General features: G+C 38.6%; 1 protein-coding gene across 2 annotated transcripts in view; it reads right to left on the bottom strand.

Annotated features, from left to right (window-relative positions):
• katnip (katanin interacting protein) overlaps positions 1 to 13629 on the bottom strand; it is a 126868-nt gene that overhangs the window by 76307 nt on the left and 36932 nt on the right. For both annotated transcript variants that reach the window (XM_073060829.1, XM_073060830.1), the window contains 5 exons: positions 7504 to 7635; positions 5153 to 5337; positions 4120 to 4220; positions 2390 to 2492; positions 1854 to 2078 (listed from right to left, as the gene is read on the bottom strand). In XM_073060829.1, the coding sequence (XP_072916930.1) occupies positions 1854 to 2078; positions 2390 to 2492; positions 4120 to 4220; positions 5153 to 5337; positions 7504 to 7635 (746 nt within the window). The remainder of the gene's footprint in view (positions 1 to 1853; positions 2079 to 2389; positions 2493 to 4119; positions 4221 to 5152; positions 5338 to 7503; positions 7636 to 13629) is intronic.

Below are 13629 nucleotides of genomic sequence, written 5' to 3' on the forward strand. Positions count from 1 at the left end.
AATGCCACAATGGAACACTGTCGGCTTTAGAACACAGAACATAGAACTGGCCCTTTGGCCCATGATGTTTGCGTCAACCGTAATGTCAATCTGAACCACTCATTGGCATGCACCTGATCTATACCTCTCTATTCCCTGCCTGCTCGTGTGCCTCTCCAAATGCCTCTTAAACATTGTTATGTAACTGCTTCCACTACCTCCTTGGTCTTCAGTTTCAAGCCTATTTTTCTTGCAAGAAAATTTGCCATATAAATCTCCTTTAAACTTTCTCCCTCTCACCTTGAAATTACATCCTCTAGTATTCTAGGTTTCCCTGTAATGTTAATGCTCTGTTCACCTCACCATTGCAGCACTTGTCCTTCATATAACTTCCACAAAGGGCGCTGAGGTAATCAACAATCTTATATTAAAGTCACATACAGTTTACAAATAAAATGAACATTCATGAAGCATGGCCAACAAATATATAAATAATCTTAACGGAAACATTTAATTTATGATTAATCCATAAATGAAAAAGTGATCTGTAGGTCTCAATCAGAAATATTTTGATATTCTGCTAAAGGGAAGGAATACTCTTTATGTAGCTCAATTATCAAAGTAAATTTATTGTTGAAGTACATAAATGTTTACCATAAACAATCCTGCAATTCATTTTCTTGCGGGCATTTGTAGTAAACACAAGAAACACAACAGAATAAAAGACTGCTCCCAATAGTTCGACAATCAATGTACAAAAGACAACAAACTGTGCAAATACCAAAATAAGTATCGAGAACATTAGATGAAGAGTCCTTGAAAGTGAGCCATAATCTCATTGGTTGTGGGTGCAGTTCAGTAATGGGGCGACTGAAATTATCCCCTATGGTTCAAGAGCCTGATGGTTGAGGGGTAATTCCTGAACCTGGTGGTATGGGTCCTGAGTCCCCTATACCTTCTTCATGATGGCAGCAGTGAGAAGAGATTATTTTATGCATAAAATGGGAGAACAGGCCCAAAACAGTTTGTAATGGTTGGCAGCCATTGATGTGAATATTCAGTAGATTAATTAATCACTCACAGGCATCTTCGTGTCCTTTCTTGAATTTATTCTATGCACTATTACAGCTAATTTCAAATGGGAAGGGTAAAATACTTGTAGCATTTGAAAGAATAATGCAGGTTAGTATCTAGATATTTTCACAGGCTTCACACAAACAATCTATTACTTTCCAAACACTCTTAAGAAACTTGAATAGATATACCACAGAAGGTACCCTGAATGGCTGAATTGTAATTTGTACAGAAATTTTAATATGCAGGATCATAAGAAACTACAGAGAGTGGTGGACTCAGCCTCATACATCACTGGCTCATCCCTCCACAACATCAGCAATACCTATATGTGGTACAGGGTCAAGAAGACAACAAAGATACTCAACATCCAGACCATGCCATCTTCTTGCAACTACCATCAGATAGGAGGTACAAAAGCCACCAGGTTCAAATATTCAGTTCTTGAACCAACCTACGCAACCCAAATCACTTTGTGTATTTAGCAACCCCACAACCACTTTGCGCTAAAATTGACTTTTTTTTTTATTCTGTGTTATTTTTTGCATAATATGTTCATTTTATGTTCTTGTAAAAACTGTGTATCAGATATTAAGTGTCTGTGACACAGCTGCAAACAAATCTTTCACTGCACCTCTTCATACGTGTACTTGTGCATATGACAATAAACTTATCCGACTTTCAGCTTTGGCTATGACAAGTGGAATAAAAATACCTAACACAGACGATGTAAGTTAAACAATATAATTTATCCATTTATCTATAAAGTGCCTTCAATTTTAGAGATCCATATTGCTTACCTTTGTCCTTCCATTTACTAAAGAGTCCAAATTTCCAGGACAATATGCATTTCTGACATCAATATCATGAGGTGAAACAGAAATCTTCTGTTGTTTTAGGTCAAAAAACTGCACTTCTGTTAAGCCCACTTTGTGATCATTGCCCCAGTTCGACAAAATTTCCATCGAGACATAAATTATATCCTTTGCAGATTGCCTGTCAAATACTCCAACACTCTGGTGAGTCTTTTAGGAGGAAAAAAATGCATTTTTAAACTATTTTAAGTTGAAAGTAAAGTTCCTGCTTCATACTTTAAAATTTGCTGCATACCTTTAAAACATGCAAAAACATAAAATCTTTATTTCAAATTGTTAAAACTAGAAAAAGTGCAAGGAAATCAAATTATTGCAAGTGTCAGCATTTATTTGATACCTTTCTTAATGATAGATTCCAGCATTTATCTGCAATCCTTTTCCAGCTACTTTACAGGCAATTGGCAATTTAGTGATACAGAGAAATTCAGCACTTCAATTAAAATGAAATTAAGTTCATTCACCTCAGTACTGAGTGAATTTCGAGCTATTAAAGTACTGTTACTGGGTCTCTCATTCAAAGGATCATCTATTTGCTCCAGTACTTTTCGAAGCTTCTTTTGTTGCCTAATCAAAACATAGGAATAGTAGAATTATAATTAAGTTTACTTCCTCTAAAAATAAAAGCATAAATATAAAAACAAGGGCTAGAGTCATCATGTCATCCACCCCATAAGTCCAGGTTGGCCTTCTTTAGGACAATCCAATCTGTCATAGGTGGTGTGGTGGAGATACATCTCTACCAAAGGAGGAGTAGGGTGCTTCTTCCCTCCACTAGCCTGCAGTTCATCCTTGGGTGGGGTGGACTACCTGCTTAGCCCCCCGATCAGGGTCACATGAAGCCATGGTTGTACGAACAGCTGGTGCACATCACAAGTCCTGGCTATGCGACCACTGACGCCAGGTAGACAATCTCTGAAGATTATTGATAATGGCTTTGGACAGGTGTCTTGTAAAGAAGGCAATGACAAACCACTTTTGTAGAAAAATTTACCGAGAACAATCATGGTCAGGAGACCATGATCGCTCATGGTGTAAGAGGTAACATTTTTCCAGGGATAGAAAAGTGGCTGGCTAACGTCAAACAGAGTAAGCTTGAATGAGTCTTCCTTGTGATTTACAATGCAACAAATAGTGTGCTACAAACATTAGTGCTGGGATCAGAAATTTTTACAATTTATATAAAATATGTTAGACGAAGGGAACAGAAGTTTGATGGTTTAGTTTTTTAGGGTATTAATTCAACTACCAACTGGAGCACTGCATCCAGTGTTGGTCTCCTTATTTGAGGAGGAATGTAAATACATTACTAGCTGTTTACTAGACTAAATCTAGGCAGGATTTCTTATAAAGATATACTAGAGTAACTAAGGTTGTATCTGCTGTGGTTCAGAAGATGATTGGAGACTTGACTGAAACATATCCTGAAAGTGGATATGGTAAAGATACTGTCAATTGTGGGAGAATCTAGAATTCAAGGTCACTGTGTCAAATATTCAAATAAAGGTGATGCAATTTTTTTCTTTGGGGATCATGAGTCTTTAGAACAAAGGATAGACTAAACAGAGTTTTTGAATATTAAGGGAGATAGATGCTTGATTATGTGATGAAAGTGGAGTTCAGGTTACAATCAGGTTCGGCATGATCTTGTTAAATGGTGGCTCAGCTGCCAACTCCAGCTCTTAATTCATATGTTCATGAAATGAAATGATAGGGTAATAAGAAAAAAAAGGTTGTGCAGAGCTTTGGGAAAAGAGCAGTAAAGGCAGACATAAATATTGCTACCATGCTTCGATGATGATGTACCAACATATTCCCTGGACTTTAGGAGGAGACTCAGATCTTCAGCTAAAACAGCTTAATGGCAGAACTTTTCAATCCACATTATAGGATTTCAGGTATTATAGACACTTCAGATATTGAATAAAAAGATGATGAAAAAAATCTCCAGGAAGCATCCTGACGAACTTGTGTAAATACATTGTTTAGCTTATACAATCTATGATCACATTGAACAGTGATGCTTTTCTCCATGATTTCCCATCAAAGATGTACATTCATGAATTCATTATGAACGTTAATAAAAGGGGTGCAAAAAGTGTATTTAAAAGCATCAAATATTGTAAGTAGAAAGGGAAATTAGAAAGGCCAACTTTTTGTGTGTTCTAATCAAAGGAAAGATAATTGAGATTACCTGGGTTCCAAGAGACCGATTCGTTCAATAGCTCTGTTGATCATCTCATGCTTCACTGATGAACACTGCAATCTTCCATTCAAGGCTGCATCTGGTGAATGCTAATTCCCAAGAATAATAAAGTTTAAAAGAAATTCCAAAATACAAAAATAACCTTATTCAGATAAACTTGCTTTAAAACGTTGATTCTTAAATATCTACTATATTTTTATATGCATTTTGATTATCTTTTCAGAACACAAGCAAATTGGTTAAAAATTAGATATTTTTTCACAGAAAGCTTAACTCAAGAGTTTTGATAATGCAAAGTAAGATGAAAAAACTGCTATTTCATCTTCCTTACTATTGCACTTTGATGCCGTTTTTTCTACAATCTTTTCATATTATTTAAGTCGATGACAATACAGTTACACCACATTATCAAAAGCACATATTAAACAGGTACATTCTAGACCCGGCTTTCTTTGTGCTTTGAGAGTTTCTGTTTCTTTGCAGTAAACTTACAATTACATTATTTTATTGATTTTAATCATTTTTGTTTAATATTAGCATGGTTAATAATCAACAACATATTTTAATTTTTTTCCAGAGTCAGAATTCCACCATGAGAGGGTACATTCTGCAACAAGCCTCTTAAATGGTTCTTTCATTATAAGCAAGCCTCTTTAAGTGGTGCTTCTAGTATTAATTCTATTGCCTCTAAATTTATGCATTTATATAAAAATTACATTGTCTATTTGAACAGAAACTCAAATTTTTAGTGCTCTGTGTGACACATGCAGAAGCACAATTTCTGGAAATCTTGAACCTATACAACCAATTGTCCAGGTTTGGATTTCACAATTTATCAATTCATCACAATTTCATTCCCTATGGTTAAAGTAAAACTTAACTATAATGCGAAGTCTAAACGTACAAGCGTGTTGCTTAAAAGAATTTCACCAAGGTTGCTAAAAAAAACTAGGTCTTCAGATCTTCTAATAATCTACATGTTTTAAGACCTCTGAAAGTTCATTTTTCTGTCATTACATACCAATTGCCAACACGTTGGTGTTCTTATAACTGTGCTCTGTCTTTCTTTTATTTTCAGCACATCTTCATTTTCTTTCTGCATTGCTTGGAAAACGACTGAAGCAGATAAGTCTGGATCCTTGGTATGGCATGTACCGGTATTCCTTCTTGCAGCAGAATGTACCCTTTCGTGGTGGAAGTCTTGATCTGGAAAAAAAATGAAATGATGTTACTGATCATCAATCATACTAAAATTAAATTAAACTTTAATGATTAAAATCAATAAAATAATGTAATTATATATTTACGGCAGAGAAACGAAAACTCTCAAAACAGAAAGAACGCAGAGCCTAGAATCTGAATGATGAACTTGTTTACCTTGTGCTAATGATACCACCTGGAGTAACTTTACTTAAATAATACGAACAGATTGTAGGTAAGAGGCAACTTAAACGTGATAGGAAGAAGCACTGACATTTTACCACTTTGGAGATTGTTTTATGGATTTCAGTTTAGGAATAAATGTACCGAAGCAAAGGTTGATAATTATTATACTGGACAACAAATATTTTCGAAACTGAACAGTGCTGACACTTTGCAATAGTTCAACCAAACTAAAAATGTTTTGTTGATGATTTTCATTTGCACTCAGTGTCTGAGGCTTCTTGCTTAAGTGTGCAACAATAATCAGCCAGAATTGATGGATTCCAGTTGTCCTGATACCATTTGTCACCGCAATGTCTTGGTGAAACAGTTCACCATGCCCGTTGCTGACAGCGCCAAGATCTGCAGGGAAGAAGTCGAAACGTGAATGCAACAAATGTGAGGTGCCTGGGCTTTGTTTTGGTAACCAATTATACACCCGAAGTAGAACTCATAAACTTTCTTAATAAGAGGAATCATGCTCCGTCTTTGAGATTTAAGCATATACCATACTCGCCACAAATATAACAGAAAGTATTGTAGCTGTGGCAACATTAGTGAGACATTTTGCTATCACAAATACCCCTGAAAATACCATTACTGGTTATGCATGTGCACACAATATGTTATGCATGCAAAGCATGTGCTTCAATGTGGTCACAATCAGATATGCATGTAAACACAGTGCATAGAACAGTGATGTGTGATGTTCTTATAGCCTCTCTAAAACCTGTCCTGTCATGCAACATCTGCCCTGTCTAACCATGTCCAGGCATGCCTGGACAAGACAGAAAACTCTACGGCTTACATTTGGGGCAACACTTTAATTTACTTGAATTATTAATTAAACTATCAAACATAGGCGATTACAAACAAATGGTGCACGATAAGAGAAATTTCATTGTGATTTTCATAATCAGCAGCCCAGAATCCATAAGATACATTCAAAAGTATTCAGGAAGCAAAATCTTTGTTGTCCAGTGTAATTACTCTTTTACCATTTTCACCCTTTTTCATAAAGCTTGTCCAAAGCATTTACAGGTCATTCCCAGCTTATGAATAGTCAACTTATATATAGCCTGTGCATACATATAAGCATTTGGGAGACTGACATTATGAAAGTGCTGGCTGTTATGGATCTGCAGACAATTTTTGCCAGGTGGGAATTTCCAACCTGCGAACTGTTTGGGTTACTGCCAACTAACCATTTAGACTCATCCTACTGTGAGGAAGAGAGACAAGGATGGCAATGTTTGGAAACCTTGGATAAGCAGAAATGGAAAGTTCATCAAAAAGAGAAAGGAAACATAAGTAAAGGCCTAGAAAGCTGAAGATGGACAGTGCCTGGGGGAATATAAACAAAGCAGGAGAGAACTAAAATGTGCAATCAGGAGGGCTAAAAGAGGCAATGAAATGTCCTTGGAGAGTAAGATAAAAGACAAGTTTAAATAACAAGACAGGTAACTGGGGAAAGGTTAAGACCACTCAATGAGAAAGGAGAGAGTTTATGCCTGCAACTAGAATAAGTGGGCAAGGTAGTAAATGACTACTTCAATCATTATTCACCAAGGAGAAGGACATATTATGGAGGGATATGATACTCTCCTGCAATTGATAAGCTATTGTGAAAACTGGATAACACTGCAAGAACCAATTCAACTTCATGTGGTTGGGTCTCATAAATGTGGTTGGGTCTTACTAATCTGATACCTTCTCAATCATCCTCACTTGATGCAATTATGCCACTTGTCAGACAATATTGCTTCAAAATCTAAATGCTATGTCATATCTTCAGTTGGCTGCTTAAATTTTAAGATACTTAATGGAAAAGAATCAATACGATTCCATATTCTAAGCTGATTCTATTATGTAACCTTGCAAGTTGGCAGAATATCAGATGTAAGGACTAAATACTTCGCTTGATACCTGCCACATTGAAATAGACCTTACTTGTTTGTTGGTTAGAAGCAGGAGTGGCAGACCGGTCAAAAGATTTACTTTTCACTAGAAGAGGTTTCAAAGGAATGTAGGATGCAACATCATCTTTTCGCCTTACTGCTAGAAGCTGCTGTTTTTGTATGCCTGCAGGAAGATGAACTGATAAATATTCCATTCTTTACTCATATTTATCTTGTTATCAGAGAGTTCAGCAGTTTAAATTAATTATATTATCCTCTGATTTTTCCCAAAATTCTTACTTCTGAAAAAAGTAATGGCAACAAACATATAGTATTGAAATCATATAATATTGGAAAATCAGTTCAGCCTCATTAGGTTGGTCTCTTAAACATCTAATAAGTCTGATATTATCTCAAGTACTCTGCCAACGTGTTGATATGGCACTTATCAGACCATATTTACATTACAAAGAAACATTCATATTTGATATCCAACATTACATTTGCCTTTCTTACTACTAACTCAACCAGCAAGTTAACTTTTAGGGAAACCTGCACAAGGACTCCCAAGTCCCTTTGCACCCGTGATTTTTAGAAAATTGTCTATGCCTTTATTCCTTCGACCAAAATGCATGGTCACACACTTTCTTGCACTGTATTCCATCTACAAACTTCTTTGCACACTCTCCCAGCCTCTCTAAGTCCTTCTGTAGTCTCTCTGCTTCCTCAACACTATCTGCCCCTCAACCTATCTTCATATCACGCACAAACTTGCCTGTAAAGTCATCAATTCATTCATCCAAATCATTGACATAAAGAGTTCCAACACCGACCGGTGTGAAACACCACTAGTCACTGGCAGCCAACCAGAAAAGGCCCCCTTTATTTCCACTTTTTGCCTCCTTCCGGTCAGCCAATCTTCGATTCATACTAGTATCTTTCCTGTAATACCATGGGCAATCAGTAAGCAATGTCTTCATTGTCTATCCTGCCTGTTATTTCCACAAGGTCAAGCAGATTTGTTAGGCAAGATTTTCCCTAAGGAAACCATGCTACCTTTGGCCTATTTTATCATGTGCCTCCAAGCACCCCGAAACCTCATCCTCAATAATTCATTTCAATATCTTCCCAATCACTGAAGTCAGGATAACTAGCCTATAATTTCCTTTCTTCTATCTCCTTCCCTTCTTAAAGAGTGGTGGCACTTGCACTTTCCAGTCCTCTGGAACCATTCTACAATCAAGTGATTCCTGAAAAATCATTACTAATGCTTCCACAATCACTTCAGCTACCTCCTTCAGACCTTGGGGTGTAGTCTGTACCTTAAGGCCTTTCAGCTTCCCAAGCACCTTCTTCTCAGTTATAGCAACTACACTATCTTCTGCCCCATGATGCTCTCAAATTTCTATCATACTGCTAGTGTCGGCCACAGTGAAGACTAAAGCAAAATACTTAAGTTTATCTGTCATTTCTTTACCCCCATTACTACCTCTCCAACATCATTTTCCAGTAGTTCAATATCCACTTTCACCTCTCTTTTACTCCTTATATATCTGAAAAAAATATTGGTATCCTCTTTCATATTATTGGTTAACCTACTTTCATATTTGATATTTTCTCTCCTTATGGCTTTTTAATTGCCTTCTGTTGTTTTTAAAACTTCCCAATCCTCTAACTTCTCACTAATTTTTGCTATATTTTATGACTAACCTTTTGCCTTTATGCTGTCTTTGACTTCCCTTGTTAGCCACAGTTACCTCATTCTCCCTTTAGAATACTTCATCTATGAGATGCGTCTATCTTGTGCCTTCCAAATTGTCCCCAGAAACTCCAGCCATTGTTGCTCTCCCTCGTCGCTGCTGGCATTATCTTCCAATCAATTTTGGCCAGCTCCTCTCTCATGCCTCTGTAATTCCCTTTATTCCATTGTATCTTCGCCCTCTCAAACTGCAGGGTGAATTCTATGATTACTGTCTCCTCACGGTTCCTTTACCATAACCTCTCAAATTAAATCTGATTCATTACACAACACCCAGTCCAGAATTGTCTTTCGTCTAGGAGGCTCAGCCACAAACTGCCCTATAAAGCTATCTCATAGGCTTTCTACAAATTCCCTTGCTTGGGATCCAGCACCAACCTGATTTTCCCAATTACCTGCATATTGAAATCACCCATGACTATAGTAACATTGCCCTTTTCTATCTCCCGTTGTAATTTATATCCCACATCCTACTGTTCAAAGGCCAGTATATAACTCCTATCAATATCTTTTTACCTTTGCAGTTTCTTAACTCTACTCACTAGGATTCTACATTTTCTAATCCTATGTCAGTTATTAGGGAGTGTGAACAGAAGATAGAGAGGAGCTACAGGGATTTAGTCACCCCGAGGCTGCAGGAAATGGATAAGTGGGTGCCAGTCAGGGAAGAGCTCAGATAGTAGAGAGCACCCCTCTGGCCATCCCCCTTGGTAATTGCTATTTCGTTTTGGATGTTGTTGAGGGGGTGACCTGACAGAGAACTACCACGGCGATCGGGTCTCCGGCACTGAGCCTGGTTCTGTGGTGCAGAAGTGAAAGAGGAAGATGAGGTATGCTGTAGTCATAGAGGATTCCATAGTGAGGGGAACAGACAGGAGGTTCTATCAGCCTGATAGAAATACCCGCATGATGTGTTGCCTCCCAGGTGCCAGGGTACGGGATGTCTTAGATCAGGTGCCGAGTATTCTGAAGGGAGAGGGTGAACAGCCAGAAGTCTTGATACATGTTGGTACCAATGACATAGGTAGAAAAAGGGAGGAGGTCCTGAAGAGAGAATTCGGGAAGTTACGTAGAAAGCTGAAAAGCAGGACCTCTAGGGTAGTAACCTCAGGATTGCTGCCTGTGTCATGTGCTAGCGAATGCGAGAATATCATGATCAGGCATATTAATGCGTGGCTGAGAGACTGGTGTAGGGGGCAGGGCTTTAGATTCCTGGATCACTCGGGTCTCTTCTGGGGGAGGTACGACCTGTACAAAAAGGATGGGTTACAACTGAACCCAAAGGGGTCCAATATCTTAGCAGGCACATTTAATAGTGCTGTTAGGGAGGGTTAAAACTAATCTGGCAGGGTGATGGGAACTGGAGTGATAGGGTTAAAGAAGGGGAAAACAGAAATAAATCAAGGATAGCGTGCAACAGAGATTATAGAAAGAACAGGCAGGAGATGAGGCTTAATCACAGCCAGTGGCATGAGTTACTGGACAACAGAGGTGTGCTGCAGTTAAAACAAAGTGCAACAATTACAGGACTAAAAGTGTTAAATTTGAATGCATGCAGCATATGGAATAACATGGACGATCTTGAAATTCAGTTACAGATTAGCAAATACGAAGTTGTGGCCATCTCTGAAACTTGGCTAAAGGATGGCTGCCACTGGGCGCTGAGGATATATGGTGTATCGGAAAGATAGGGTAGTAGGCAGAGGGGGTGGTTTGACTCTGTCTATAAGAAATAATATTAAATCAATAGAAAGAGATGACATAGGATTGGAAGGTGTAGAGTTTCTATGAGCTGAGTTAAGAAATAGCAAGGGTAAAAGGACCCTAATGGCAGTTGTATACAAGCCTCCAAACAGCAGCCTGGATGTGGATTACAAATTACAGAAGGAGATAGAAAAGGCGTGTCAGAAAGGCAACGTCATGATAATCGTTTGGGGATTTTAACATGTAAGTGGATTGGGAGAACCAGGTCAGTACTGGACCTCAAGACAGAGAATTTGTAGAATGTCTAAAGGATGGCTTTTTAGAACAGCTTGTTGTTGAGCCCGCTAGGGGATCGGCTGTGCTCGATTGGGTGTTGTGCGATGATCCAGAGGTGATAAGAGAGCTCAGGGTTAAGGAACCCTTAGGGTACAGTGACCACAATATGATCTAGTTCAGACTGAAATTTGAGAGGGAAAAAATGAAACCCAATGTGTCGGTGTTACAGTGGAATAAAGGGAATTCCAATGGCATGAGAGGGGAACTGGCTGAAGTTGACTGGAAAGGGACATTTGTAGGAAAGACAGCAGAGCAGCAATGGCTGGAGTCTCTGCGAAAAATGAGAGGTGCAAGACAGATATATTCCAAATAAGAAGAAATTTTCAAAGGGAAGATGGACACTACCGTGACTGACAAGTGAAGTCAGAGCCAAAGTAAAAGCAAGAGAGGGCATACAGGAAACCAAAGCTAGTGGGCGGATAGAGGATTGGGAAGCTTTTAAAAACTTGCAGAAGGAAACTAAGAAGGTCATTAGGAAGGAAAAGATGAATTATGAAAGGAAACTGGTGACTAATAGCAAAGAAGACACTAAAAACATTTTTAGGTATATGAAGGGTAAAAGAGAGTCGAAGGTAGATATAGGACCAATACAGAATGACGCTGCAGATATTGTAATGGGAGATGCAGAGATGGCAGAGAAACTGAATGTGTATTTTGCATTAGTCTTCTCAGTGGAAGATGTCTGCAGTATACTGGACATTCACCAGTGTCAGGGAAGTGAAGTTTGTGCAGTGAAAATTATGACTGAGAAGGTGCTCAGGAAGCTTAATGGTCTGAGGGTGGATAAATCTCCAGGATCTGATGGAATGCACCCTCAGGATCTGAAGGAAGTAGCTGGAGAGATTACAGAGGCATTAACGATGATCTTTCAAGAATCGATAGATGTACTGGATGATATTGGAGAATAAAAGTATAAATTTACCAAAACTATGAAGTCAGTTCTGAGCTTGCTATTTGCTATGCATGTACTCAATTTAGTAGAATGAAATCTTAGGAATGTAGAGGTAGCTAAAGAGCTAAAGAAATGTAGATTAGAACATTGCTCAGTTCTGAGTTTGCTATTTGCTATGCATGTACCCAATTTGGTAGGAGACTGCAGTCTTAAGATGACAATGGTGTGTTAATGAGAGGTAGCTACAGAAAGAGCTTGCTATTTGCTATGCATATATCTTAAGAATGTAGAAGACAATAGTATGTTAATGAGAGGCAGCTAAAGAGATGTAGATTAGAACACGATTAAGTCAATGGGTAGAAACAATAGGGACAAGATAGTACGTGTGATATGCAACTATAGCAACTGGACCAGGAGATTGCTATAAAAAATGCTGTGTCCGAGGATCCGTGGGCAATCAGCGACTAGCTCAATGACTGTCTCAGCTTTGATTTGCAAATTAAAGTTTAACCCTTCTTGAAGAATCTTCTGCGTCTCCTGGTCATTTGTGAGGCACGAAAAACCACGACAATGACAGGAAAATTGCAAATGTTACTCCACTATTTAAGAAGGATGGGAGGGAGCTTAGCCTGACGTCAGTGGTTAGGAAGTTGTTGCAATTGTTAGGGATGAGATTATGGAGTACCTGGAGGCACATGACAAGATAGGCCAAAGCCAGCGTGGTTTCCTGAAAGGGAAATTCTGCCTGACACACCTACTGCAATTCTTTGAGAAAATTACAAGCAGGGTAGACAAAGGAGATGCAGTAGACGTGGTGTACTTGGATTTTCAGAAGGCCTTTGACAAGGTGCCACATGAGGCAGCTTAGGAAGATAAGAATCCATGGAATTTCAGGGAAGTTACTAGCGTGGGTGGAGCATTGGCTTGTCAGCAGAAAACAGAGTGGGAATAAAGGGATCCTATTCTGACTGCCGGTTCCCAGTGGAGTTCCACAGGGGTCAGTGTTGGGACCGCTGCTTTTCACAATGTATTAATGGATTTGTGGCTAAATTTGCCGATGATACAAAGATAGTTGGAGGAGCGGGTAGTGTTGAGGAAACAGAAAGCCTGCAGAGAGACTTAGATAGTTTAGGGGAATGGGCAAAGAAGTGGCAAATGAAATACAATAATGGAAAGTGTATGGTCATGCACTTTGGTGGAAAAAATAAACCGATAGACTATTATTTAGATGGGGAGAGAATTCAAAATGCAGAGATGCAAAGGGACTTGGGAGTCCTTGCGCAAGATACCCTAAAGGTTAACCTCCAGGTCGAGTCAGTTGTGAAGAAGGTGAATGCAATGTTGGCATTCATTTCCAGAGGTACAGAATATAAGAGCAGGGATGTGATGTTGAGGCTCTATAAGGCACTCATGCACACACTTGGAGTGTATTGTGTGCAGTTTTGGGCTCCTTATTTTAGAAAGGATATATTAACATTGGAGAGGGT

The sequence above is a fragment of the Hemitrygon akajei genome, chromosome 11 (genome assembly GCF_048418815.1).
Source record: "Hemitrygon akajei chromosome 11, sHemAka1.3, whole genome shotgun sequence".
Lineage (NCBI taxonomy): Eukaryota > Metazoa > Chordata > Chondrichthyes > Myliobatiformes > Dasyatidae > Hemitrygon > Hemitrygon akajei.